The sequence below is a fragment of the Protopterus annectens genome, chromosome 3.part1, assembly GCF_019279795.1.
Source record: "Protopterus annectens isolate FY-2018-M chromosome 3.part1, PAN1.0, whole genome shotgun sequence".
In the NCBI taxonomy this organism is placed as follows: Eukaryota; Metazoa; Chordata; order Ceratodontiformes; family Protopteridae; genus Protopterus; species Protopterus annectens.
The window spans coordinates 1,012,521,968-1,012,549,845 of record NC_056732.1 but is presented as its reverse complement, the minus strand read 5'-3'; the positions used below and the strand labels follow the sequence as shown (position 1 = coordinate 1,012,549,845).

General features: G+C 42.9%; 2 protein-coding genes across 2 annotated transcripts in view; both read left to right on the top strand.

Moving 5' to 3' along the window:
• LOC122797743 (centrosome and spindle pole-associated protein 1-like) overlaps positions 1–18,760 on the top strand; it is a 1,014,159-nt gene extending 995,399 nt beyond the window's left edge. Inside the window, exon 6 of the mRNA XM_044066268.1 lies at positions 18,620–18,760. Within this exon, the coding sequence (XP_043922203.1) occupies positions 18,620–18,760 (141 nt within the window). The remainder of the gene's footprint in view (positions 1–18,619) is intronic.
• A 231-nt stretch (positions 18,761–18,991) lies between these two features.
• Positions 18,992–27,878, top strand: part of CSPP1 (centrosome and spindle pole associated protein 1) — a 2,775,649-nt gene continuing 2,766,762 nt past the window's right edge. The window contains exons 1-2 of the mRNA XM_044066267.1: positions 18,992–19,003; positions 19,453–19,853. Coding sequence (XP_043922202.1) covers positions 18,992–19,003; positions 19,453–19,853 — 413 coding nt within the window. The remainder of the gene's footprint in view (positions 19,004–19,452; positions 19,854–27,878) is intronic.

The window sequence follows — 27,878 nt, the reverse complement described above, 5'->3', positions numbered from 1 at the left end:
GCACCAATTAATGGCCACCACTTGCTAATTGCATGCAGCCTACTGTGTAGTAATTGCAGTAATCACTATCATAGCAACCCAGTACTATAAATTGCTAACTCAGGTAAGCGTGGCCCTTTCAGCTTTTCAAGATGGAGATCATCCTTGTTTGCTGTGGACATTATTAAGACAGAAGGTTGGTATAGTTTTTATATAGTTTTTATATCAGAAGCCAGGGGTGTAGCCAGATATTTACATTTTGTACTCTGACCTAATGTTGCTGCTTCCAGTACCCACTTGTCAGTGTAGAAATGTACTCACCCCTCAAAATGCTACCCCAAGATAGATGGAAAGATGTACTTTCTTTTCAACTTTTACAATTAACTGCTATACAAATACAAAGCTGATTATTGAGATGTATTCCTTTGGTACAAGAATAGTTTGTGAACTGCTATACTGTGAATATTCATTTACTCAGTTCTAAAAAGTTTGTGCTGTTTTAGTGTTGACATTAGCACAAGCTGCTCAGAAAAGCTGGACACATGTTAGTACTATGAGTATGCTTACCTACATCCTTAGTAGACCCTGCACACATAGGTATTTTCTACATTTGGGTAGGGGTGCAGAAGTACAGAGAGCGTAAGTATTATCGGGTGGATTTTATCTTGCTGGACTTGCAGGGTTGCTGTGTACATGTTAGTTCATTAAGGCAAGTAGTCTGTCTGCGTAACTCCCAACTGTGGACTTATCCACATGGTAGCCAGAGAATAGCCTGTTACTTTTTGTCTGTGCACCACACAGGTCTTTTCAGCAGTAGAGCAATGACATTGTTACAGTTGGTTGCTACCAGTACATGGCTACATCCATTTGTATTTCAGTGTTGTATTCCTACATAAGGGTATGCTTCCGAAGCTCCTTCCAAAGCTATTTGCATATTGTGTAATGGCAGAAAGGCTGATATGCCTCTGTGTTTCTGCCTCTGCCAGATCTCTCAAACACTCAGGTACATATTTGAACAGACTCGGGGAAAAGTAAGGAAAAAGTCAGGGACACCTTTAAAATGTTAGTGCCATTAAGTTGAAACATTGAGAGAATCAGAGCATATGAATTAATACACCTTTTCTGAAGTAAAAGAAGTGTCTAACTCGTAATTATTGTAATTATTCATTAAGTGTAATTCACCACCTTCCTGGCCAAAGCCAGTAGTTTTAGTAGGGATTCAGAGGGACAGAGCTAAAATTTGTGTCAAAATCAGGGACATCCCTGAAAATTAGGGACAGTTGGCAGCTATGGCCTCTGCCCTAAACAGATATGCCAGTGTTTGTCCTGCTGTGTTACTGTGTGGGGTTGTAAAGTGATGGTGTAACATTATTTCCTGCTAGAATGGCTGCTTCTCTTATCACAGTCATATAATGTAATCCCACAACAACTGTTGGTAAAGAGCCACAGAACAAGTTGTGTGGTATGGCATTCCTATTTTTCCTTTACATTCACTCATTCTGATGCATGGTATATTTATTTCAGCACCAACGTGTTGTATATCTACCGTGGCTTAGTGGTACTTCATGTTGTGTAGTGTGTCCAAGGTCCGAGGTTTGAGACTGACAGAGGTGTTTTATTTTGCTCCTGAGCAGAAAAAGGGCCCTCACATACAGAGTGACTAAGGCACTTTTAAGCAGTTGTAAGCGGGTTTGCATGATGCTTAGCAATGCTTAGCAAATGCTTAGCTAGCGCAAATAACAGCACACTCGCGCAAACCCACTAACTACTGCTTAATAGTGCTTACTCCCGCTAACCGCCGCGCTCATTTCTTTGAAAGAAAAGAAAAATGGGGAGATAGGAAAGTGGTGAAAAAGGGGCACAAAGAGGGAAAGACAGTATGGAAAGTAGCTCGGAATATGCAGGACGGGTGTAGGGAAGGTCCATAGCTGCCCATTTCTGTAACAGCAACAGCTGTGCATATGGAATAAATTTGGAGGTAGATATGAAACTTTCAACCCCTGAGAGAGGGGTGAGGACAACAAAGTATGTTGTAATGCCAATTAAATTACATTTTATGTATCCAGTGGAATATGTGTGCAAAATGGGCAGCTATGTATGGGGCGTAATTTTTTTTTTGGAGAAGATTGTTGCCCTTTTTTTTTTTCAGGTGAGAGTGGAATGTGGGGTAGAGGAAGTAGGTATATTTGGGGAGGTAGGTTGGGGAGGTAAACAGACAAGACAAACAAGACTCGTACAGGGGCGGTATATGACACGTGGTGGGTGAACACCTTTGACGGGGAGGGATGTTTGGAAATCGCAAGCCCATGAGTCCACAGATGGAAACAGTAGGACTGAGGTCCCCATCCATGGGCAGTCACCACTGCACCTTCACAGCCCGGAGGGTGGCTGTGCTGGGGGCTGTGTAGGAGGGGCAGGCTGACCCAGGAGTTGTGCCACTCGTGCCTCAAGCTGACATAGAGGTTCTGCAACAGAACGTTCAGTCTCTCTACGCACCACAGCACGGACCGTTCGAAGGGTGATAGGTGGTCCTCCTCTGCCCACGCTTGCATGGGGGGGCAAGCCCCATCCCTTGCAGTGCTTCCACCTGAAGGTGGCACAGGGCCAATGGAGGAGGAGGTCCCAGGCTGGATACCGGACCTGATGGTGTCATGGCCAGCTGAGGTGGGACAGGTGGGTCCGCTGGGACCGGCCTTCCCATACAAACTATGTTTTGGAGGGTTTAATAAAGATATGGGTTAGTAACACTCAACAGCATTCCCAATTAGTTATAACAGCATGTACAAGTATTCCCATTAACCCAACGCACCAGTTTTTCAACAGTTGAAAAGCAAGCATAACACATGCATATATAGAACAATAGTGGACATTACAATAGCATGCAGGTTGAATTGATGGCAACAGGCCACCAATACTGTGGTATTTTAACAGGGCACATGCACAGAAATAAATACAAATATTTGTAAACCAATAGGACATATGTCCCAACAAATGTTTTGAGATTAGACATACCGATTGAGGTGTGGAATTGCATTTTTTATGCACATACAGTAGGGTGGAAAAGGATAGCTCAATTAACAACTTAAATATCCTTCTAGTTTTCACTACATCCCTATTAACTGCAGATCTGAAGTAGTTACTTAATTTGATCTGCAACCTGTGGGAGTCGGATCCGACCTCGGATCCGAACCGGCAGCTTTCCAAGCTTCAAGATCTGAGCTCCTAGCTCCTCCCCCCTACCCATAATCCCTTACTACCAACCACATTACCCCAGATCGTTTTTTGCTGCGGCTAAAGACAGTTGCTTCTTAGTGAAGAGCTCCTGGCCTGGTGAGATTGTTCCTTTTTCTAATACTTAATCTCTAGTTTAAATTGTGTGTGTGTTGTTTTAGCGTCAAACCCTATCAAACCCACTTAAAAAAAAAAAAAAAAAAAAAAAAAAACACTTTTTTCCCTTAGTTTAATTTTGTCTCTCCCCCCCCCCCCCCCCTTAGTGTTTGGGTGTGTGTGTGAGAGAATTATGGCTGAGTCTAAAGCTATATTTTCGAAGTGTACTGAGTGTGGCCACAAGCTTTCCCCAGCTGATGGCCACACTCAGTGTGTTTTATGTCTGGGGGCAGCACATTTTCGGAGGCCTGCCAGATTTGTGCGGCCTTCAACCCTCAGGCACTTAGGGACAGGAAGAACAAGCTGATCCTGGTGGGAAAACTCCCTCAGGAATCAGCTTCTTCTTCCTCTCCCAGCCGGGTCCAAGCTACTCCTGTAGCTTCGGCGCCGGCTACTCCCTTAGCTGTACCTGGGACTCAACCTCCCTTATCGGGTACTAGCTCTGTGGAGTCTGGGTCTTCTTCCCACAGGGAGAAGAAGAAACATAGGGAGAGAGAGGGCCATATTTCTAAAAGGCGGGCCGAGTCTCATCCCTCGGCTCCGCCTGAAAAGATATTGAAGTCCCCTGAGAGGGTCTCCGGATCCTTGTCCTCTCGGCTCCGTTCTCCTTCCTTTACTCCGGAGCCGGAGGAGGAGGAGGATAGGTCTCCCTCGAGGTCTTTGAGGCAGCCTTCCCGGCCTGCTTCGACTACCTCTTCGCGGTCCACTAGAAGCATCTCCGAAGCAGACATGGATCGGATGATGCGAAGATTTTTACAGACCCAGATGGGGATGCTCTTGCCTCCCCCCCCCCTTTGGGAGGGAGTGCAGCCCCCATTTTTGCCCCGATCGCTCCTTCTCCGACCCGTTATCGAGTCTCAGAGTTTTCGGATCCAGGCCCTTTCGGATCCGGGGATACGTCGGCGCCGACAGGGATAGTGTCTTCGCCGACTATACCTTCGAGCTTGTCGGATCCAAGCTCTCGGGGCCGAGGGTTGAGCATCGAATCCGAGGGAGTGGTTGTGTCTTCGGCGCCGATGGGGCCGGAGCACACCACTGCCTCGGATCCGATTGCTTCGGCTCTGACCCCGATCCTTTCCTCGGAACCGAGGAGGTTGCTTTCTCAGGCTGGTGATGGTGATGCTATGTTGGTGGCGGCTGCCACTAAGAAAGAACTTGCCCAGGAAAGTTCTTCGGTCCATCCGCCGGACAAGGAGTCCTGGGCTTTGGACCGTATTGGGAAGCGGATGTTTGCTTCAGCAACCTTTGCCTTAAGGTCGCTGAACTACATGGCACACACTATCAGGCTACAGCGTGACTTAATTAAAGAATACGCTGCAGCCCCTCCGGAGTCCATGTCGGCCCTAGACAAAAAGGTTTTTGAGACTCGAATGGCCACTCTAAAGTCCATATCAAATACATCTATGCGGCTTCTTTCCCATGCCACGGAAGGAGCCGCTAGAGCTAGCGGAGCGGGAGTAGTCTTGCAACGGCACTCCTGGCTCCTCCTTTGCGACTTCACAGATCCCTTCAAGGCATCCTTCGCGAACGCCCCTTACGATGGTTCGGCCTTACTTGGCTCATCGGTTCGCGACACGCTAGTCCAAAGCGAGAAGGATGGGAAGACTCTGTCGGCCGTCGGAGTCCGCTTCTCTAACCCCCAAAGATCCTTCTCCAGGAATCAGAGGGGGCAAAATAAGCTGTGCTTCCGTAAATCTCAGCAATCCCGTCCTGCTGCGGACAACTCGTCCTCTAGAGGCAGAGGAGGACAAGGTGGACGCCGGCCCAGAGGCAGAGGGGGCCCACGTAACTTCGGGTCTAGAGAACCTTTCTCGGAGGGACCCACGCAACAGCCCTGAGGGCTTGCCCGACTGTCCCTCTCTGGAGGCAGTCGGGCGACTATCGGAGCACCTATCAAACTGGGAGTCCATTACAAACAATCGATGGGTGCTCAGGATAATATCCAGAGGTTACACAATACCGTTCTTGCCAGGAGAACGACTGGATGTGCTCGTTGGACCTCATAGATGCGTACTACCATATACTAATGGATAGACGATCCAGGAGGTTCCTCCGCTTCTGGCTAGGAGCCAGTCATTATCAGTTCAGGGTTCTTCCATTTGGCCTAACCTCAGCCCCCAGAGTGTTTACCAAAGTCATGGCAGTGGTTGCAGCCCACCTGAGACTCCAGGGCATTCAGGTGTTCCCTTACCTGGACGACTGGCTCCTCACCGCCCCCAACAAGCATCTACTGGTCACGGCGAGAGATTACGCCCTATCTCTGGTCTTTTGGGCATTTCAGTGAATCTAAAGAAATCCTGCCTGTGCCCCACTCAAGCCCTAGAATTCATAGGGGCCAGGTTGGATACTCAAATCTCCAGAGTGGTTCTGACATCGGTCAGGCTAAACAGTTTGTCTCGCCAAGTCTTGGACATTCTTCAGAGCCCCGCTCCTCCAGCAGAATTAGTCCTGAGGGCGTTAGGATCTATGTCGGCAGCGATCGGCCTTTCTCTCCATGCCCGTCTGTGAATGCGAGTGTTACAATGGACTCTCCAGGTCCAATGGTCTCTATCGGTCCATCCCTTGGACATGCAGATTCCTCTGAGCAGGGCATGCAGGGACTCCCTACTTTGGTGGTTACAGGCTCAGGAACTCAAACAAGGGAGACCCTTTGTAATTCCCCCAGTCAAAGCCACATTGACCACAGACGCTTCCTGCCTCGGGTGGGGCGGGCATTACGCAGACAAGTCCGTCCAAGGTACGTGGACTTCTCTAGAGACTGCATTGCATATCAACGTCCTAGAGATGAGGGCAGTGCTGTTGGCGTTGCAAGCTCTCCATCACCTTCTACCTCTGGGGACTATTGCAATCCAGACGGACAACATCTCCGTTGTCTGGTACATAAACAAACAGGGAGGAACCAGGTCTTACCCCCTGTGTCGAGAAGCCATGAGAGTGTGGGAATGGGCTATTTCCACCAACCGCTTTCTGATAGCAACGCACATTCCGGGGCGGGCCAACATATTAGCGGACAACTTAAGTCGGGTATTTCTCAGCCCTTACAAGTGGTCTCTGAATCCCTCTGTCGCGAAGCAGATATTCCTCAAATGGGGTCAACCTCGCTGCGACCTTTTCGCCTCGCCCCTAAACTCAAAATGCAGCGATTACTTCGCGATAGTTCCCCCCAGAGGGGAATCCCCCAGAGACGCTCTGGTTCATGCTTGGCCGCCTGGTCTCCTTTATGCGTATCCTCCTCTTCCTCTGACAAAATTCATCCAGAAAGCCTGTCGGTTGAGGAGCAGAGTGATTCTCATTGCCCCATTCTGGCCTCGACAAGTATGGTTCCCCTTTCTGCAGTCTCACAGTGTGGTCCCCCCATGGATTCTGGATCCCAGACCAGACCTAATCTCGCATCCGACGAGATGCCACACTCCGAACCTGGTCAACCTCAGGCTCACGGCCTGGTTGATCCAGTTCCGTTAATGGCTAGGACTCCCGGTATCTCGTCCCCGGTTAAGGCCATTCTGGTGGCAGCTCATAAGCCATCCACCAGAAAGCTCTACAACAGTAAATGGAAACGTTTTTCCATCTGGGCAAAGGATAAGGAATTAGATCCCTTTACGGTTCCTATTCCCACTATCCTGGACTTCCTATCCCTCCTTTTTAGGCAGGGAGCTAGTGCGTCCACCATTAAAGTACAACTTGCAGCCATCTCTCATTATCATATGGGGGATGGCGTAAATTCTTTGCTGTCAGCTAAGATATGCAAAGCCTTCCTAAAAGGCGTGTTTCTCTTAAAGCCTCCCATTAAGCCGGCTATGCCTCCATGGGATCTTACCTTGGTCTTACAAGCTTTAACAGGACCACCTTTCGAACCGGCGGCCTCAGTGCCTTTAAAATTCTTATCTTGGAAAACGGCCTTCTTGGTTGCTATTACCTCGGCCAAGCAGGTATCAGAGTTGCAAGCTTTGTGCATTAAGTATCCATACCTTATTTTTCACAAAGATAGGGTGGCCCTCAGGACTAATCCTTCTTTTCTGCCTAAGGTAGCCACAGAGACTAACATTAATCAATCTATTAACCTCCCTGTTTTCTTTCCTAGTTTCCAAAACAAAGGTGAATACATATTGCACAAATTGGATGTGCACAGACAACTACGTTTTTACTTTCATAGGACTAAAGATTTCTGCAAGTCAGACCAGTTGTTTGTTTCTTATGCTAAATCAGCCATGGGCAAACAAATTTCTAAGGTGACAGTAGCAAATTGGATCTCTCAATGTATCAGACAAGTGTACATTTCAGCTGGGAAGCCAGCTCCGGTTGTAGTTCGGGCACATTCTACTAGATCTGTGGCTACCTCAACAGCTTTTTGGGCTAGAGTTCCAGTAGACGATATCTGTTCAGCAGCTACCTGGTCTTAGGTTCATAGGTTCATACTAGGCTATCTGCCCGAGGGCATTTACAAGCCTAGCCCATAGTTTTGTGGCTTACGCCACCCCTTTAGTATGGGGAACTATACCCATTATTTTGCTGTGCCTCTGTCGAGCAGTGACACTGAGGTAATCCCTGGGGTATATCTGCAATCTCCCATCCATTGGTCAAGATTTCTCTTGAACAAGGCCAGCGAGGTGCTCTGCCTCACATATACCGGGATTTTGTTCCACAGCATAGGGAGTCTTTGGGTGATGAATCTATCCCTCCAGCACGTCCTATTAATAGCCGTGTCGAGGTTTAAGTCTCCGCCCTTGTGGCTCTGACGGATCTAGATTTTTGAGGTGAAGCATATTCATCAAATCTGGGTTTGACATGGCCTTGTATGTTAGGCAAAGGTCACCTCTGAGCAAGCGGTGGCGACTGAATAGAGCTGGAGTTCTTTCAGTCGGGCAGTATAGGACAGATGTTTGAGACCCTTTATCCTTTTGGTAAGGAACTTTTGTGGCCTCTCCAGCTGCTGCAAGTGTCGGGTCAGATGCATTCGAATGGGGCATTGTACTCAATCATTGGTCTGATGAGTGATGAGTATAGGGAGACTATGACCTCCCTTGATCTAGATGAGAATCCCTTCATGATAAGGTGGGCAGTGTAGAAGGTCTTCCTAACTACTTTAGCTACATGGGTGTCGAATGACAGACTACTATCAACCTGGGTCCCCAGGTCCCTGATAACTTCTTCTGTGCTCAGTGGATTGCCACCTATTTGGTAGCTAGGGGTAACCTTGTTTTTCCCGAAGGGTATGACTATGCATTTTTGGCATTTAACTTTAGGCCATGGCTCTGGCACCAGTTATCCGTTTCTGTGAGACCCTTCTGAAGGATATCTGTGTCAGATGTGTTTCTACTATGGCCAGTTTGCAGTCATCTGCAAACTTTGTCAGCCATAACCCTCCTGTGTTAGCTTGTACTTGGAAAAGTAGATGCCAAACAAGAGTGGGCCCAGGACTGAGCCCTGTGGTACACCACTTGTGACAGGCTTTGAGTCTGACATGGCGCCAGCAACTCTGACCCTGTGGGTTCTGTCACTCAGCCAGTTTGCAACCCATCTTGTGATGTATGGGTTAACATTTAAGCTGATGAGTTTTTCAATGATACCCGAGTGGGGTATTGTATCAAGGCCTTCGCCAGATCGAGGTAGGCTGTATGGACTGCCTTTCCTCATCAATGGCTTTGGTGACTGTTTGAAAAAGTCAACCAAGTTTAGAAGGCATGATCTGCCTTTGACAAAGCCAAACTGGGATGGATCCAAAGTCTGCAAGTTCCCTATGTCTTTATTTATGAGGTCCATTATGATCCTCTCCATGGCTTTGTAGATAAGGCTTGTCAAGCTAATGGGCCGGTAATTTCCAGGGTCGGTGGAGGCACCGCCTTTGTGAAGTGGGACCACAGTTGCAGTGCCACTCCTGGAGTGCGTATCCAGAGGTAAGACTATGATTAAACAGCTGTCCTAGCTGTGGGTTTAATTCCTTGTTGAGTTCGTGGAGCACACAGCCGGGGACACCATCAGGTCCCATGGATGCTGTGTTTTTTGCTTTGGAGAGAGCAGTTCTCACTTGGGCTGGAGATGTTTGGGGGCTGCAATCGCTTGGTATAGATATCTCTCCTTTGGGGAGGGGAGAAGTTTGCACTGAACCTGTCAGCCAGTATGTTGGCAATGTCTGTAGGATCAGTAATCTTCACATCATTTTGAACTAGTTCTGAACATATCTGGGAGTTTCCTCCCAGGTTTCTAACATAGCTAAAGAAGGCCTTATGATTGTCTTTTGAGTCTTTAGCTATTTTTCTCTCAAAATTTGCTTTGGATGATTTTATGAGAGCTCTTAGTTTTTACTTATAGTGATCAAGGGTGTCTTACCTTTTAAGGATTTTGCTCTATCTTGTAGTAGCTTCCTCCTTTTGTTGTAGAGTTTGTTTATGGCTGGGGTCCACCAGACTGGGCGCTTGCCTTTGGTACAAAGAGTCTTTGTTTTGCTTGGGATTGCCTTATCCATGCAGTCCTGCAGGTGCTGGTAGAAGGCATTTGTAAGTGATTCAGCGGCTTGAGTACTGTTTTCCGCTCGGGGCCTTAAAGGAGACCACACTAGTCTTAAGAAGTGTGTACTCGGCTTTCTAGATGTTCTTTACTGTGGTCTTTTTTATTTCAGGTGGGGGTGGGATGAGGACCTCCAGCGAGATTAGTTTGTGATCTGATCTCACCAGTGAGGGGTATACTTCCGGTGTTGAACATTGTGCTCCCATGTTCATGATGATGAGATCAAGTATGTTTTCTCCTCTTGTGGGGATGGTGACTAGCTGTTCCATGGCATTTGAGTTAATGAATTCCAGGAACTTTTTGGCTAGGGTGTTTGGGCTTGAGTAGTGTTCCCAGTATCTACTTCCCATACGTTCATTTCTCATTACAAGCTGGACATGATCTCCAGAAGTAGGGCTCCCTTTGGCTCCGCGGTGCTTCGGAATATCCTTCCGTAGGGACCACCCAGGGCCTTTAGGTAAGCTGGGGACTCTGTCCCACAGGTTGCAGATCAAATGAAGTAACTACTTCAGATAAAGAAGTTATGTACTCACCATAACGTTCCATCTGAGTAGATACTTCATTTGTCTGCAACCGACCCCCCCTGCCATCCCCCGAACCTCGGTAAGGTATTGTCCTTTGGAGAATTTCTTCTTCGTCTTTAGCTTATAGGGCAAAATAACCGATCTGAGGTAATGTGGTTGGTAGTAAGGGATTATGGGTAGGGAGGAGGAGCTCGGATCTTGAAGCTTGGAAAGCTGCCGGTTCGGATCCGAGGTCGGATCCGACTCCCACAGGTTACAGACAAATGAAGTATCTACTCAGATGGAACGTTATGGTGAGTACATAACTTCTTTTTATATGTCCCTTACATGTATTATTACACTACCCAATGTCCTTATATTGTGTAATTGGATTTTGCTAGATCATTATAAACATGAGCTGTATCTTACATACAAACTGTCCAAGATGCAGATGTTATTGCTACATATTTTGAGAGTTGCTCACACACACTACTGCTAAGATGGTACACTGACAGCTCTACTTTCATATAATTATCTTGATATGTTCAGGTGAAAGTATCAGTTGTATATTAACTGCTCCCTACATTTCTGACAGCACACTGACATTTCTGGGGAACAAAATACCAAGCTACTCATGTGCCAGATTAACCTGTACATGCTGGGCATGAACTAACAATTGAGGGCTGTAAATATGCATAAACGCTACTGGCAACTCCCTTCATCCACGTTATATGGGCCTACCCAAGTGTGTGGGTTAACACTGCTTAATACAACAGTACTATTTGTAAAATGCAAGAGTACAGCAACATATAAAAAAAAAATGACACAGATGCACTCCAGGAATTATACATTTATTAAAGGATTATTACACCTTTATTTATTGGATTAAAACACTTTTTGAAGGCTCTCTCATTTATTTTATATAACAGTACATGCAGAATAATTACTAACCTGCCTGATGACGCAGCCTTTGCAACCTATCTTCTTGGGCTTGCTGATTCATAGCCCGGACACCTGCAGCTGTGAAGTAAATGCAGTGATATTGAGACATACCTATCCATAGTATAGACAAGCATAGGAATTCTTCACTACTTAATACAATGGCTACTTACTCAGTACTGGGGCATTAGGCATCGCACAGGACTCCTGGATCCACTGGTCTAGTTTATCCTCCATACGTCGCTTCAGGTCAGAATAATGGTGCCTGACTTGCTCACCAGTCTGAGGAACGCCAATGGCACTGGTGAGATCACAAGCAAGACTGTTCCAGGCCTCAGTTTTATATTGGGTGCCCTGGTACTGGTTCAGTAGGAGTCTTTCCTCATGATTGTGGACAAGGAGCCAAACCATTACTTTGGACTCCTCAATGCCCCAGCATTGCGCTTGAAATCGAGTGCCTTCCCCAACACCGGCCATGATGACTGCAGAAGGGGAGCTACAACCAGTTATGGTAAGTATTCCCGCCTGTGGAGCTTAAATATGCCTCATTTCCCGCACTTATTTGTGATTGGCCAGTTTTGAAAAAACTCAGCTGTAGGCACACCTGCTTAGCTCATGTTGGCAATGTTTAATATTCCTTTGATAGATATGTGTCTGTTGAAAGTGCAAGGTTATGAAATGCTATCATGGCTTAGTGGTTATGTACTGTGACTGTAGTGCACAGTATCCTGAGTTCGAGCTCTGCCACTGTTTTTTATTTTCTTACTGGCCATACCTGAATGGTTAAGGTACAGTAAAGGAGGTGTGGCCGTGTTTAGTCAACTTTGCTCAACTTTGCCTGACTTTGCCCGATGTTGCACTAGTTAGCGCAGTGCGCAGCTATGCGCAAATATGTTGTATTTGCACTGGTTAGCGTGGTGCGCAGCTACGCGCAAATACATTGCACTTGTTAATTCACTGCTCAGCTATGAGCAATGGTTTTAAATGTGCTAAATACTGCTAAAATGTGCTTAGCCATGCTTTATATTGCTTAAAATAAGTTACTCATGCCTCAGAATGCATAACCGTTTCACCTTTATATGTATATAATTCGTTCACTACTACATATAACATTTGAATGCTTTTTACAAAACCTATACACGAAAAATGTCAGGAAGTATTTTTGTATACAGATTTCCAGCACAAAATGGAACGTGCAGTAGTGGGACTTGAACCAGGAATGCCTCCTCTTTGTGCGAAGGCTCTAACCACTACGCTATCGCTATTTTGCTTAATTTGCATATTTTTTTCTTATTATCCTCTTCGGTGTCTAAGCTGCTTTAACTGTAGGTAAGCAATGGGCAATCCCGCTCAAATACGGGCAGCTATATCGGAAATAAAACAAAAAAAAATTTCTTTTAATGTTTAAATTTGTACGAGGTTTAACATATGGGGGAGTGTAGTGTTACAATGTACACATGTGAGCGGACTCGCTCATGTAACTAAACATTTGTTGGGTTTTGTCAGTGCAGGGGCGTGGATTTGTGGACTGCTCGGCAGTCCGACATGCCCCCTACACTTGTCCATGCTCCGTGTAAGCTTTAGAGTTGAGGCAGGGTGCCCACATTACTATGCATGGCTCGCTGCCGTCATACTCTCAGACTGGCGTTTCCATGTAAAACTAATCTAGTCTTACATTGAAGATTAGTAAATCCTGGGGGATGACTAATAATATTTGGTAGGATGGAAAGATATGCGCCTCTGCAACCAGCACAAAGCCACCACTGTAACTGTCTTATGTGGGGGGAACAGAACAGTTTAATTTAACTCATTCAATTCCTTTATAGTTACTTCAGAGTGTTAAAATGGTAATAATAATAGTGTAAGAATGTAGCACTATATGTAATGTTTTCATATTCTATTCTTTAACTACTGATTTTTCATTTTTGTATCGGTAACGATTGTTTGAATTGAGTCAAGAATGTCATGTGTCTTAATAGTATAGTCTCTCCTGTCATATTAAGAAATTAAGCTTTAAATGTTTTAGTTGGTTATGTGAATGTTTACTGGCCTTATTTATCTCTGTATGCTGACCAGTTTCAGTAAAATGTTTTTTGTAAATGTTGTACCTGAATAATGAAACAAAAGTAAAATAAAGCTTTGAAAAAAAAAGAAAAGTTTAAATTTCCCTTTTTCCTTCCAACTGCCAGGCAGGAAACATGGGGCAAGTAAGCAGCTTCTCAGCCTCATCTGCAAATGCAGAAATTATTTCTTCTAAAAGCTCAGGACAAGCAGCTGCTTTGTGAATGTGAAAATTAAGCTGCTCAGACACAGAAGTCCCTCTCTCTCTCTTTTTTTTTTTTAATTGAGGGTAAGCCATGCAGTAGAAAATTAGTTTTTCTTATTTTTTTTAATATACAACCAAGGTCAGGCACTGCAGAAGTGCGAAATCCAGGTGGGTGAAAGCCTTGAACTCACAACCCCCTAGAATTTATTATACGGACCACAGTTTGGAATTACTGTGCTTACATCCATGTTGTCTTCTTCCATCATCTGCCTCAAACATTCCTCCTTACTTACCCCTTCCAAATTGTCGTTCATTTTGTGATGCTTTTTTTATCTGATTATCTAGACCAGCCCACACTTTTATTTGGGCTATTGCAGTAGCATTTCTTTTCCTTCTCCTTATTTTTTGGGAATTCTCTTTGCCTCCTTTTGGTAACCGTTCTTTGTTTTCTATTTGTAGCATTGCTTAGGGGTACAAATGGGGGAAAAACTCTATTTGAGGGGATTTAGGAAAGTCAGTGCATTATGGGTAGAGGAGGTGGAGCTTTGAGGCAGAAGAATCTGAGATGCTACCCTCAGAAGAGAGTCTGATCTGGTAACTCACAGGTTGAGACAGACAAAAGAAAACGTGGATCTAATGTTATGGTACATACCTAACTTTTCTTTGACCCTATTTTTCTGTCAGGGAGCTCAAATTCTGTTAATGTTATATTGCTGATTGGCTGTTTGTATGGGACAGATTATTTGGCTTCAAAAATAAAAGTGAACTTAAGTCACTGGTACTTTTTTTTTTTAAATGCCCTTCTAAAGATCTTGAAACAAGCCTTGTGCATAGTGAGCTATGTAATAAACTAGCGGGTATTAATCATTTTTCCAGCTGTCATCCTTTTTACGTTAACAGGAGCATGCCCATGTAGTTAAAATTACTTTTGATAAAGTATTGAGAGGTAAAATGCTGCATTTTAAGAATTCCCGTTTTGTTGGAGTCTGTGTTTCAAGCTTCCCCCTCCCCATCGTATTAGTTGCATAGAGGATGCAGACAGGGTCTGAATCACAGCACTTACTCCTAAAGCATTACTTTGATTCTTTCAGCAAGCTTGATTCCATCCCAGTCCAACGCTGGATGCTCCAACACTCTAGCTGCTAATGAATCATGGGGCATCTGGATTACAGTCATGGCACCATCCAGTTATGTCACAGAACCAGGGAAAGTTGTTACTCTATAGCAAGGAAATATTGTTGTGGTCTATTAAGGCCCACTCTGCTAAAGGTGTTGCCACTCCTGCTGCTTCCTTCAGAAGGGCTTCTGCCAAATGTTTTCTTTTCTTATAACATCTATGGTTAGGCTGAGGTTTGACAGAGAATTTGCTAGCCATCTTTTGTGAATTTTCCTCCTTCCATCTATGTAAACAATGATGGAGACCTAGACAGGAATGAGGACTCATCTCATTTTCAGGCCATGAAAAGTTTTCTTTGATTGAGATTTTAATGATTTGTGCTTTACCACCCCACATAGTGATGATTTATTAATACTCTTTCGGAGCATACTTCTTATTTTGTGGTTAGAATTTTTTTAAATGTGAAACATTTCTATTGAATTATTACTTACAACATAGGCAATTGTTGATTTTATATAAATGAAAACAAACCATATGGACTTGCTTTCAGTTGCGAACATCATACATTGCATATAATCTTCTATACAGTCATTGTCAATCAAACATTGCGTAGCTGATTCATTCCTGCCTTCCCCTAAAACCTCATTCCTCCTCCAAAACATTATCATGCATGTATTGTTCCTAAAATTCTTTTTTCATGTAATTTGCTCCTACAGTTTTCTGAATATCCCACTTTCAGTTCTTTTCTCTCTGTTACTACTTACTTCTAGTACTAGGGTTGCCACCTTTTCAGATACCCAGAGTGGGACATTTTCTGTAAATAGATGAGATTTTGCAGGACAAAATATACGTGCGGCTAGTGCAAAGGACAGAACGTTACTTTTTTGCCAAAATAAAAGCTTATTCTTGTAGTAATTGAGTTGTGCATGCTATTTCATATAACATTTAGGTGTTTTAGGTACAAAACTATTTTATTTTACCTTGTCAGGAAAAAAATATAACATTCTGTAAAAACTTAGGGGTGCCAAATACACAATGTGACTATTAGATTTAGATATTTTATGCAACTAATAAAGAAATGTTTTGAAGTATTTTTGTCCCAAAATCTCAGGACATTTGCCATTTTATTTAGTTTTTCTTGCAATACACAACTGTCCAAAGAGGGACTGTCCTTCCCAAAGAGATACAGGTGGTAACCCTCTGTAGTTCAGTTGGTTTAGACTTCGATTTCCATTTTTTAGTAATTGTTTTTTGGCAGTCACCAGAATTAAACTCGGCAAGGCCTTACTATGTCTCGACTATTGCATTTCTGTATTACCGCTAAAAAAAAAAAAATATCAGTAGTTACTAGTTGCCACCTTTCATTGTGGCTAAAACCGGACTTAGGCCACATCCCATAAACCCGCCCAGGCCTCACCCACTTTGCACCCATTTCATGGCATCACGGTCATGTCAAATGAGGGGGGACATTCATGATGCCCTTATTCTGTGGATTTACTATGCTTTTTGAAAAAAAGTAGAGTAAATCCACCAATTTTAACAAACTTTGATTGTCTGTTTCTTTGTTTAGAACAGAATACCAGAGTTTGTACAGCGTTTTCTGGATTACTGGATAGTCCAGATAAAAAAAAAAAACTGGTGGCAATGCTATTAGTTGCACCAATTTGCTCACCCAGTATTTCTGACAATAGTCTGCAGGAATTTCTTCAAGTCTGCCAACTCATGACACTCCCTAAAAATATATTCCCAATTATCTTTTTTTTAATGCCCTACTAATCAATTTTCCCAGTTACCTGTTTTTTAATGCCCTATTAATCATCCCTTTTTACAGCAGTGTCTGTTCCAGGTTCTACTAAAATCTCTGCCAGTGTTGGTCTTTGTTTGAGATATCGGTTTCCTTTCTGTTTGACTGTACTTGATCAATGCCTGATAGGTAAGGCAAATCTCTAGCCTGCAGTCCAAATGTATTCTTGGCCTCTTCCCATTCTGTTATCTTTCCCTCTCTAATTATTTGCTCCCAATGTCTTGGTTCCTTTGCCAGTTTTCTCCAATTAATTCCAGCCTCTTCTTGCCTGTTCTGTGTACCCCTAATTGGAATCATTGCTATTGGTGGGAAGCTCTTTTCTTCATTTTCATGTTGGCTTCATTATTAAAATACTTTCTGCTACTTTATGAATGAAGTATTCTGTATGATTATTACTCTCCTTAGGGATCTACATCCAACATCCCAGTCTCTCCTTATTTTTTGAGCTTCCCCTATTTCATCATCATCCCTTTTCACTTTGAATTATAGCTTTCTGCTTGTGCTTAACTATATAGCTCTAAAATACCTCTTCAAATCAGGTAATCCCAAACCACCTTGCTCTATTTGAAGGATCAGTATCCCGTTTGACTCTTGCCATCTTCCCCTCCCAGATAAAATTCTTCAACTCTTTATTAATTTTGATCCACAACTTATCTGGGTGATAAAAATATACCTGACATGTTAATAAAACTAAAGGAACTTAAAAGATTTTCAGTGCTTGTATCTTTCTATCCATATCTATAACAAAAGCTGCCAGGTTCTCAGTTTTTATATTATCTTTTATTTAGTCTCTTCCCACATATCTTTAACTGCCATAACAGAATCCTTTTCAACTCATACTCCTAAGTTTTTATGCCCTCATAAATATGTTTTTTGTGAACTAGTTCATCTGTGGGTATATAGTTTATAGCCGTCACCTTTGTATCGTTAATTTTGTATCCCAGCAAGTCTTGAAACTGTCTCAAAATGTTGTACAACACTGAAATGTCTTTATTGGGTACAAAATAATGTCGTCTGCATATAAAGTCAGCTTTTCTTGATTTACCATACCAATTATATCCTTGAATTTGTGAGTCCCTTATTTTCTTTGCCATTGGTTCTAAATGTAACACAAATAAAGGGAAAATGGGATGCCCCACCTTATTCCTCTGTTCAAACTAAATTTATTTATGCTTTGGAGTCCCCTACAAATTTATCAAGTCAAAAAAAGTCCAATATTTCCAGGTTTTGTTGTTCAGTCATACTTCACAAATGTGATTGATGTTTTGTAATCTCTCATTTGTTCATTACTTTGAGTTGCTGGTTTTCTTCCTGTTACTCTCCATCTCCCAACTCCAGCCTCAGGTTCACTTCAGACATCCTGGTTCTTCTAGTCAACTCTTGTGCTTTTCTCTGTCTCTGAAGCATTTTCTTTTTTGGAACATTGGAAAAAAGTTTCACTGGTAGAGTCTCTCTATAAGCTTTATCAGAAGAATAAGAAATAGCTCACTTTCTGTTGGGCAAACTTTGTATTTTCTCCCTAGCATGTTCTGCATAAAAATGACTGACTTTTCTGGAATAAAAATAAATTTGCAGCTAGTTGGATACAGCAGCTTGAATCTCATACCTATTTCCCTGATTGCTGGAATAAATGTACTGTTCTGCCTGGTGTACAGTGGATAGTCATTTTCCACAACTCTACTCCAGCTTTTAGTACATTGTCTTTATGCCTCAGTTTTGTTGGAAGGGTTATATGTTTACTATTGGAGGTATTGGCTGCTTTATCATGACCAGGATTGGAGCATGTGCATGCTGTACCCTTTCAGTTAATAGCTCCTGCCATGGAACCACCAGTCCAGTTGCTTAAGGTTTGTTTTTGTAAAATGAATGCAGTCTTTTCCTTCCAGTTTCTGTAGTACAGCAGAAGAATCTAAGATTTTCCCTATATGCTCTGTCCTCTGTTACCATTTTTGAAACATCTATTCCTGAACAGTCTCCTACTCAGCCAGCCTTTTCTTCATTTAGACCTCTGATTTTTGCAGATTTTTTTCTTCTCATCTGAATATATGTTTAAAGCTTCTTCCATTTTTCCAACTTTTTGTTATTTGAGTTGATATACTTCAGTGTTTTGTTAATTTTAGTTATCTCTGAGCGCATTTGACTTTTTTCCTCTAGATTGCTGGAAGTCATGTCTTTCAACAAAGCTGGCGCTTGAACTGCGTTTTGCTGAGCAGCTGCAGGATTCTTCCCAGTCAGTGTTTTCTCCTCTCTTTTGTGGTTAATTTTCTTTAAGGTTCTCTAAATTTCTTCTTTGCTAGCATCCAGGCAGTGCAATTACTAACCATTTACTGAAGTTTACCCCAAAAGACAAATTCACTGGCTCCTTTTTCTGAGTTTGTGTTCATACTGGGAGAGATTAAATTAAGCTTCAGTGTGCAGTTGTCTTAGGAGTCGCTCTTGTGTTCACACTTTTTCATTGAGATCTGTGGGAATGGTTTATTACTTGTACGAGCATGTCCTCTGTTGTAATATAGTATAACTTTCTAGAAAAAATGTACTCCAGTGAAAAAGCTTGAATTTTGCTGAGAGCTTCCTGTTAATTTGTGAGGTCTACATTAGTGATAACTTGTCCATGAAGATGGTTAGTTATGACAGCTGTCTGTAATTTATTTTGTGAGGAATGCTAAGAAATAAAGGTTATCTTATCATTGTACTATGTTAATGACACCGACATGCAGTATTTTGACAGTTACTGAGATGCAGTGACAATGACAGTCTGTGCAGCAAAGTTTTCTTGTTGATCCATGACCTTTGTTGAAGACTATTGTGAAACTAATTAGTGTGTACTTTTCCTCTTTATTGGAATAAGCTGTGTACTGCCCATTTGAGCATGAAATATTTGCTTTAACGAAAGTAGTATTAAAAAATTAACTTTTTTTTAATTAACCATCATTTTCACTTGTATGTTAAACAGCATGATAAGAAAAGAAATGAAGAACCTGCTGTATGGTTTAAACAGCTGCAACCAGAAAACCGTCAGTTTCAGAAGGAGTTTGCTACTCCTAAGACCCCTCTCAAAAAAGATGTTTATACCTCTATGGAGGTTAATGAAGAGATACCAGAAGGAAGACAAGAGGATCGATACGGACAACTGAATGCTGAACATGAAATCCATTCCAAACAGTACCACAGGTATGAGGGTAAAGCTGATATTGACAGAAGGCTTCGAAGAGTTGATAAAGAACCAAGGATATATGAAAACAGACCTTATAGGATTGAAGAACACCACCCTAGTAATAGATGGCATCCCAGATTAACTGATGATGATGAACTTTATGGAAGAAGGCCACTGAGGTTTAATTTTGCAGCAGAAAGGTAATTACATTTCTATTAAAGTAAGTCTTTAAAGTGCATTGGTCATGTTCTGAAGCAAGGGTAAATTGCAGACCTTTGGAGTTGGATACAACATTCTTTCTGTTTGCAATACTGACTTCTGTAGTTTTTTTTGTGCAGAAGTGTTTTTTCATTTAATTTTGTTGATATAGAAGGCCCCCTGATTTTTCTTTTTCTCAGAGCTGAAAATCCCTGCTATGACAGCATGGAAGACTATGAAACCACAGTGCCTCAAAACCTAAATAAATGTTTAGGGTACTATATTTCCATGCTATATGTATCAGTAAGTAGTGTCCTACTCTCTAGAAACACAAGCTGTCAACTAGCTGTTGCATATAGAACACCTATTTTAAAAAAATAACAAGTGTGATTATGTAGTACTAAAACTGCAATACAAGTACGAAACTTGTCCTCCGAAGAGCTAAGAAGTTTTTGATTGCTAATAATGCTTTGCAGTTGTAGGCAAATATTTACCAAGTAACTACCAATGGCATCGTTGTTGGTATATTTATAAAAAAAATGAATAAATAGAGAATCTAAAACATAAACAACACACTATAATGTTAATTTTTTTGCAAAATCGTTTGTAGCTTTAACATGAGGAATGTAAGAGAAAATGAACAAACATGGCTTTGAACATGACCGAATCAGTTTAAATCAATAACATTATGTGGAGCTGTGCTCCATGTTATAATTCTTGCTCTTGTATATTTTAATGTAACAGGACTAGAAGCAACAAGAAAGCAGAATGTTTGGCCATCCCAGTAGTGTTTGCTTAATGTCCACACACAGCACTTTAAGTACTTGATCAGTGAACACATCCTTAAATGTATCACATAAAAAAATAAATAAATAAAAAAAATCGAATGCAAGGCATTGCAGCCTACATCCCCTCCACTTTACAGTCCATGATTTTGCAGCATGTGTAGGATAATGCTGTTTTAACTAATAATTGGTGATGTTTAAAGTCAGTCAGTAATACCAGACATTAAGACTGTGAGATCAAATGCTGATGGACTGCCTGCTAGTCATAGCTGTTGCTATTTTGTCTCTCTCTCTCTCAAGCACATATACATGCAAACAGTGAGAAAGTCATTCATTTATGCCATACTTAAGAGTTGTTTTTCTTTTGATGCTCCTGATTGAGTGCCTTTTGCAGTCAGTACTTTCTCTATCACGCTGTGTCATTCACTCTTCCATTTTTCACATGTCGGCAAGCACACACAGGCAGATGCATGTGCAAAGCACACACACAGGCAAATATATACGCTGACAATTCTTTTGATTTTCTTTTTTATTTTACTTGGCTTTTGTTTTTCATGTTATGCTCACTAAAGAGCATAGTGAGCATAAGAATGGTGGTGGCTTGCTTATTTACACAAAGGCAGAATGCATGCACGGTTTCTTTTTTTTAATTACTTTGTCTCAGTTTTGTGCTTCCTAAACAGCAGTGTGTTTAGTGAGCTTAGTAACATGACAACTGTTTGCTTGCTTTGTACTGTTTGAGCCTAACAGCAGCTTAATATGTTGCCATGAAGCAGCAGACTTGTTATTCATTGGGTATTATTTGTACATTAACACCCTGCAGGAGAACGTTAATTTTTCCAATCTGTGTGGCTATGTGCAAGTCACTCATTCTCTAATGGCTTTTTCAGCATGTTTACAGTTTGATCCTCCTCTTTCATTGCATTTTCATGTGAAAGAGGTTTTGCATAAGAGCCCGCCAAGAAAACAGATTTGCCTTACATGGGATCTTAATTTTGTGTTAGAGAGGCTAACACTTGCTCCATTTGAACCTTTTAATCTGTCCGACTTGAGGTTCTTGACATGGAAAACCTGTTTTACTAATTTCTCTGACCTCTGCAAGAAGAGTATTTTAATTGCATGCTCTTATAAGTCAATCCTATCTCGTTTTCCACAGAGATAGGCTTTCTTTTAGAATTAATCCTTCTTTTATGCCTAAAATGGTATCTGAGTTTACTTTAAGCCAAACTACCCATCTCCTCGTTTTCTTTCCTGAACTTAAAAATGAAGGAGAAAGGATAGTACATACTTTGGATTTCCTCAGACAACTCTGCTAGTTTCTTGTCTGTCACAGTTGCATGATACATAAACAAGTGGGGGTGAAAACAGTCTTGGCATCTTTGCACTGTCCCACAAAGTTTGGGAATTTGCTGACCTCCATCACATGATGTTTCAGCAGGTTTATGTTCCGTTTGAGCACAGTCTTTTGGCAGACAATCTGAGCATGCCCAGGTCCTCACAAGTAGGTGCAACACAAGGATGTTTTCCCGGACATGGTCTGTTGGTGGGGCACTCCTTAAGTAGATTGTTTTGCCTCCCCTCTGAACAGACAACTTTACAAGTTCTGTTCCAGAGTGCCATGTCCTCTGGCTTGGAAAGTGGATGTCATGTCTTTCTCTTGCAAAGTGATCTCACTATGGTTATTCTTCCTCTTCCTCTGTAGCCAGGGGTCCTACACATGATCATGTGGGCAAGCCCACAGTCTTCTTGGAGATTCCATTTTGGCCCAGACAGCATTAATTTCCTCCTCTTTTTCACCTGGCCATGGGCAGTCATCACTTGTTACCTCAAGGTGGATCTCATCCAATAAAGAACAAGGGCTATTTCATTCACCCTCATCTTCTTACTTTACCTTTGACTCTGTAGGTTATAGGGTTTTGATTCCTTTTCAACACCATTTTTCTGAGGACATGCTTTCGGATTTGTTAGAGGCCAGGGAACCTACTGCTAGAAAATCTTATGTTGTAAAAGTTGAAGAGATTTTCTGTTTGGTGTTTTAAAAATGGACAGGTGCCAAGAATATAACCAACACCCCCTCTCAGTGAGTATTCCTACTGTTCTTATTTGTGTGAGTTGCTTAATTGTGGTTGGATATACTGTTCTGTTAAAGCTCATTTGTCAGCTCTTTTTGCTTGTCTGCATTCAAAGCCACCTCTTTTCTCTAGGTTTGATGTTGTTTTTTGAATAATAATGTTCATCGTGTTACACTGCTGCAGTCATTACACTTGGGTTATCCTGCCGTCAGGCGGTTCCCCAGTCAGCCTGAGTTCCAAAGTCTTGGTCCGGCGCCGGTTGCTGTCGCCTCCTCCCTGACGTCAGTGCGGCAGTGGTATAAAAGATGCAGCCGACACCATTTTCTTCAGTCTTTCTTGCCGTGCGGTGCCCGAAGCAAAAGCAGTTCGCAAGTGCCGGTCGGCCGACTCCTGAGATTTTCATTCCAAATCCAGAACCGAAGTCTTCTACAAAGCTAAGTACCCCGTTGGGAAACTCTTTCTTGCCTCAGACCGATGTCAGTAAAAGTTAATTACTGTATTTCTTGTGGGAAGCAAATACCTCATAAGGATTTCCATTCCTATTGTATCCCATGCCTAGGCCCAGACCACGATGTCACTGGTTGTCAGTTTTGTGCTAGGTTTAACAAGCGCACTATTAAATGTCTGTTTGATTTTGCCCGACATTATTTTGGCAGAAAATTCAATTACACCATGCCGTCGGAACTTCGATGACCGGTATGCATAAAACCCACAAAGACAAGGACAGGCATCCAAGGCCCAAAACTGACTATGAAGCCTCTTCTAGGCCAGTCGCCGGTTCTCCGGTTTTCAGCGAGGCGCCTTCGCAGCCTCTGACTACCGCTTCTGCAGAACCACAGGCCGCCTCCGACCCCCACGTGGAGATAGCTGGGCTTTCGGATGCACAAGTTTTTCAGCTTATCGAGACTTACCCTACAGAGGGACCCGGAATAGCTGAGCAACTCGCAGTTTCAGAGGATATCTTCAGACCTACTCAGTTAAGCAATAAATCCTCTGCTAAGTCTAAGCCTCCTTTAAAAACAAAGAAACAAATACAACATTCTCCAGGACAGGCCTCCATGCCTATGAAACAAATGCTCAAAATGGCCGAAGACCTAATCACTCTGATCAGGGGTTCCCATCCCCCTCCTGATAAAAGGCCTAGACAGGATACAGACTATGACTCATCCGACCAGGTGTCCATTTCTTCAGATTCATCCTCAGACCTAGGATATTCTTTACCCCCTTATGAGGATTCTGATGCTGAGGAATTAATTCCATCAGCCTCTCCGCCTGAGGACTACTCCTTTGGGGAAACCTTACATAACATGAGGGAGCATTTCCATTGGGAAGGCCAGGATTATTCAGAATCCAAGAAAAGGCTCAGAAACTTCCTTTTATTACCTCAACACAGACCCCTAGCTATTCCACCAGTGTTAGACATTGTGGATGATGTGTATACTGAATCCAGCTTAAATCCTGATTCCTTACCTCCAGCCCCAGTTAAACCTGACAGATACTACAGAGTCCCTGACTCTCACAAATTTCTGTATAAAAGCCCTGTTGCTGACCCTGGAACTATTTCTCAGGGACCCAAAGGAGTTAAGGCCTCATCAGCAAAGAATCCATTTCCCCCGGACAGAGATGCCAGAGCATTAGACACATGGGGAAAGAAAGTATATACGTCTGCAACTTTAGCAATGAGAGCCTTAAATTGCCAATTTCATATGTTAAAATATCAGCAATTTTTGATGTCTCAGTTGAAACAAAAATGCTTCCAGATTCAGATCCTCCTAATATTAAAGAAATGCAGGATTTATTGCATGCTGCTGAACAAGTGGGAAAACATACTTTGGAATATGGTTTTGATTCTTCAGAGGCCTCCTGTAGAGCAGCAGTTACAGGCTCTGTCATTAGAAGACATGCTTGGTTAAAAGAATATACGTTACCAGATCATGTTAAAGCAAAATTATTGGATGCACCTATGCAGCAGGATGTGTTATTTGGAGTTAAGGCAGTAGAGGTATTAAAGAAATGGAGGATAAGGCAAAATCTATGCAAACGGTGAAGGATTTTCTACAGGTTCAGCCTCCGCGACTTAGCAGAAATTGGCCAACAAAGAATTGGTCCTTTCCAGTTACAGACAGACCTCAGAGGTAGATACAGACGTCCAAGAGGTAGAGGTCAACCACAAGGTCCTTAAAGGCCTCGACAATGGGGTGCACCAGGCCAGAAAGAAGGGGAAGACAGGCCCCAACCATATAAAAAGCAGCCCCAGTGACTTCCCACTACAGCTGCCAAACAGCTCTCTCTTGGCAGCCCCCTTGGGAGGAAAACTGGCACTTTTCTATCACAATTGGCATATGATCATCAATGGGTAGAGGCTCAAATACAAATTGCAGCACTTATAGACATGAGAGCTATTCAAAAGATACCACCACAGGAACAAGGATAAGGATTTTACTCAAGACTCTTTCTGGTTCCCAGAAAAGACCAAGCCTGGAGGCCCATTCTGGAACTTTCTTCTCTAAACACTTACCTGGGTGTTCCGAAATTCAAAATGTTGACACTGCAGCAGCTTCTTCCCATGCTGGGCAAGAAAGCTTGGCTCATGACCCTGGACCTCAAGGAGGCATACCTGCATGTCCCTATCAGACAAAACTGCAGAAGATACCTCAGATTCATAGCTAGTTCAATGCACTATCAATTCTCTGCACTGCCCCTTGGCTTATCTACTGCGCCCAGGGTCTTCACAAAGTGCCTGGCACCAGTAATTGCATTTTGTAGACAGAAAGGAATTTAAATGTATCCGTACCTGGACGACTGCCTGATTCAAGCAGAGAGCAAGGACATTCTTCTAAAGCATCTGGCATTTGTAAAAAAGTTAAGTTGCCTGGGGTACACAGTAAACGAAAAGAAATCCAAACTAGTGCCCTCATAAGAGATAATATTCCTGGGTGCCAGCTTGAACATAACGGTCCAGATGACTTATCTCACGCCAGACAAGCAAGGACAATTGACTCAATACTTTCAATTGATGGCAACAAAGACCCAACTCCTTGCAAGAAAAATTCTGCAGGCCTTGGGTTACATGGCATCTTGCATACTACTAATTCCATATGCCAGACTGCATATGAGGAAACTACAATGGTACCTAAAGAATGTATGGTCTCAACACTGTCAAAGTTTGGGAACAGTTATACCACTAATTCCTTGCCTTCAACAGGAGTTTCGATGTTGGGCTCAAGCTTGTCACCTCAACAAGGGACAGCCTTTTACTCAACCTACAGCCAGGCAAACACTGACAACAGATGCATCGGATTACGCCTGGGGAGCACACATGGCAGGAAAATGTATTCAGGGCAAGTGGCCCGCAGAACAAAGGCATCTTCACATCAGTCAAAAAGAGATGCTAGCTGTACAAAATGCCCTTATAGCTTTCAAGGACCTGCTGCATCCAGGACAACTACTACTAAAGACAGACAACACCACCGTTATGTGGTACATAAACAAGCAAGGGGGCACTCACTCCTACCCCCTCTAAAGACAAGCTATGACCTTGTGGAACACAGCTCGAAACTATCAAGTTCATCTACAAGCACAATTCCTGCCAGGAGAGAAAAACACACTGGCAGACTACTTAAGCAGAAACATCATGGATCCCCACGAATGGGAATTGAATCTACACATATTCAGAATGATGACACAGAAATGGTGGAGCCCGGACATAGATCTGTTTGCATCCCCAATGAACTACCTGCTACAGAAATTCTGCACAAGGAGTTACCATCCACAAGCATGGAAAGTGGATGCCCTCTTTCAGCTGGAAAAAACCTACAAGTATACACTTTCCCACCACTACCTCTCCTTCCAAAGGTACTCATAAAAGCCAGACAAGAAGAGCCAAAGATGATCCTGATTGCACTAGATTGGCCACGACAGCACTGGCACCCAATCTTAAAGAACTTGGCACAAGGACCACCCTCGATTTTGCCGCAAATCCCTCATCTGCTGACTCAGCACAACAATCAGATACTCCACAGCCAGCTAAAGACCTTAAACCTAGCTGCATGGGAGACTCCTTAGTCAAGCAAGCAATGCCTCTCTCCAAAGCTGTTATGGATGTCATTCTGGAGGCCAGAAGGCCTAGTACCAGAAAAGCCTATTCGGATAAATGGAAGAGATTCTGTGCCTGGAACCAGGCTCATAGCCTTTACCCTCTTGTCCCAAACATTCCTCCGATACTACAATATTTAACTGAGATGCTGGACAAAGGCCTCTCCTTTTCATTCATCAAGATCCACACCTCTGCCATCTCTGCTCATTACAATACGGATCCACCAATTTTCTCTAATCCTTTGCTAAAACAGTACCTCAGAGGGTCTAAAAATATAAGACCACACCGTAGAGCACCTACTCCAACTTGGGACCTCAACTTTGTTTTGGAAAATAACTTTACCTCCTTTTGAGCCAGCTAACACAGCAGAATTTAAGTACATCTCTTGGAAAACTGCTCTGCTCCTGGCAATAACATCAGCACGAAGAGTTTTGGAATTACAGGCACTAATGGCAGTGGAACCTTTCCTCATTTTCCACCAGGACAGGGTGTCTTTAAGAACTAACCCTACGTTTATGCCAAAGGTGGTATCAAGTGTGGCTCTAAACTAAGCTATTCACTTGCCAACTTTTTATCCAAAACCACAGAATAAAGGGGAGAGACTACTGCATTCTTTGGACATTCATAGGCAGTTGTGCTTCTACTTGGACAAAACCAAAGCTTTCAGAAAATCTGAGCAGTTATTGGTAGCATATGCTGCAGGAGCACAGGGAAAAGCCATTTCAAAACAGACCATTTCAAAATGGATAGGACATGGTATACATTTTTGCTATACACACCATGGGAAACTGTACCTAGCAGCATTAGATCTCACTCAACTAGAGCAACAGCCACTTCAACTGCCTACCTCAGAGGCATACTTACCAAGGATATTTTGGAAGCAGCAACATGGAGTTCTGTGCATACCTTCACCAAGCATTACCATCTGCCTCTTTCCTGTAAATCCAGAGCTGGCTTTGCCACTGCAGTGCTGCAGGGCCTAATAGCCACCCCTAATGCCTTATTGAACCAGCCTCCCTACCTCAGCTTTGGGATTCTACCCAAGTGTAATGACTGCAGCAGTGTAACACGATG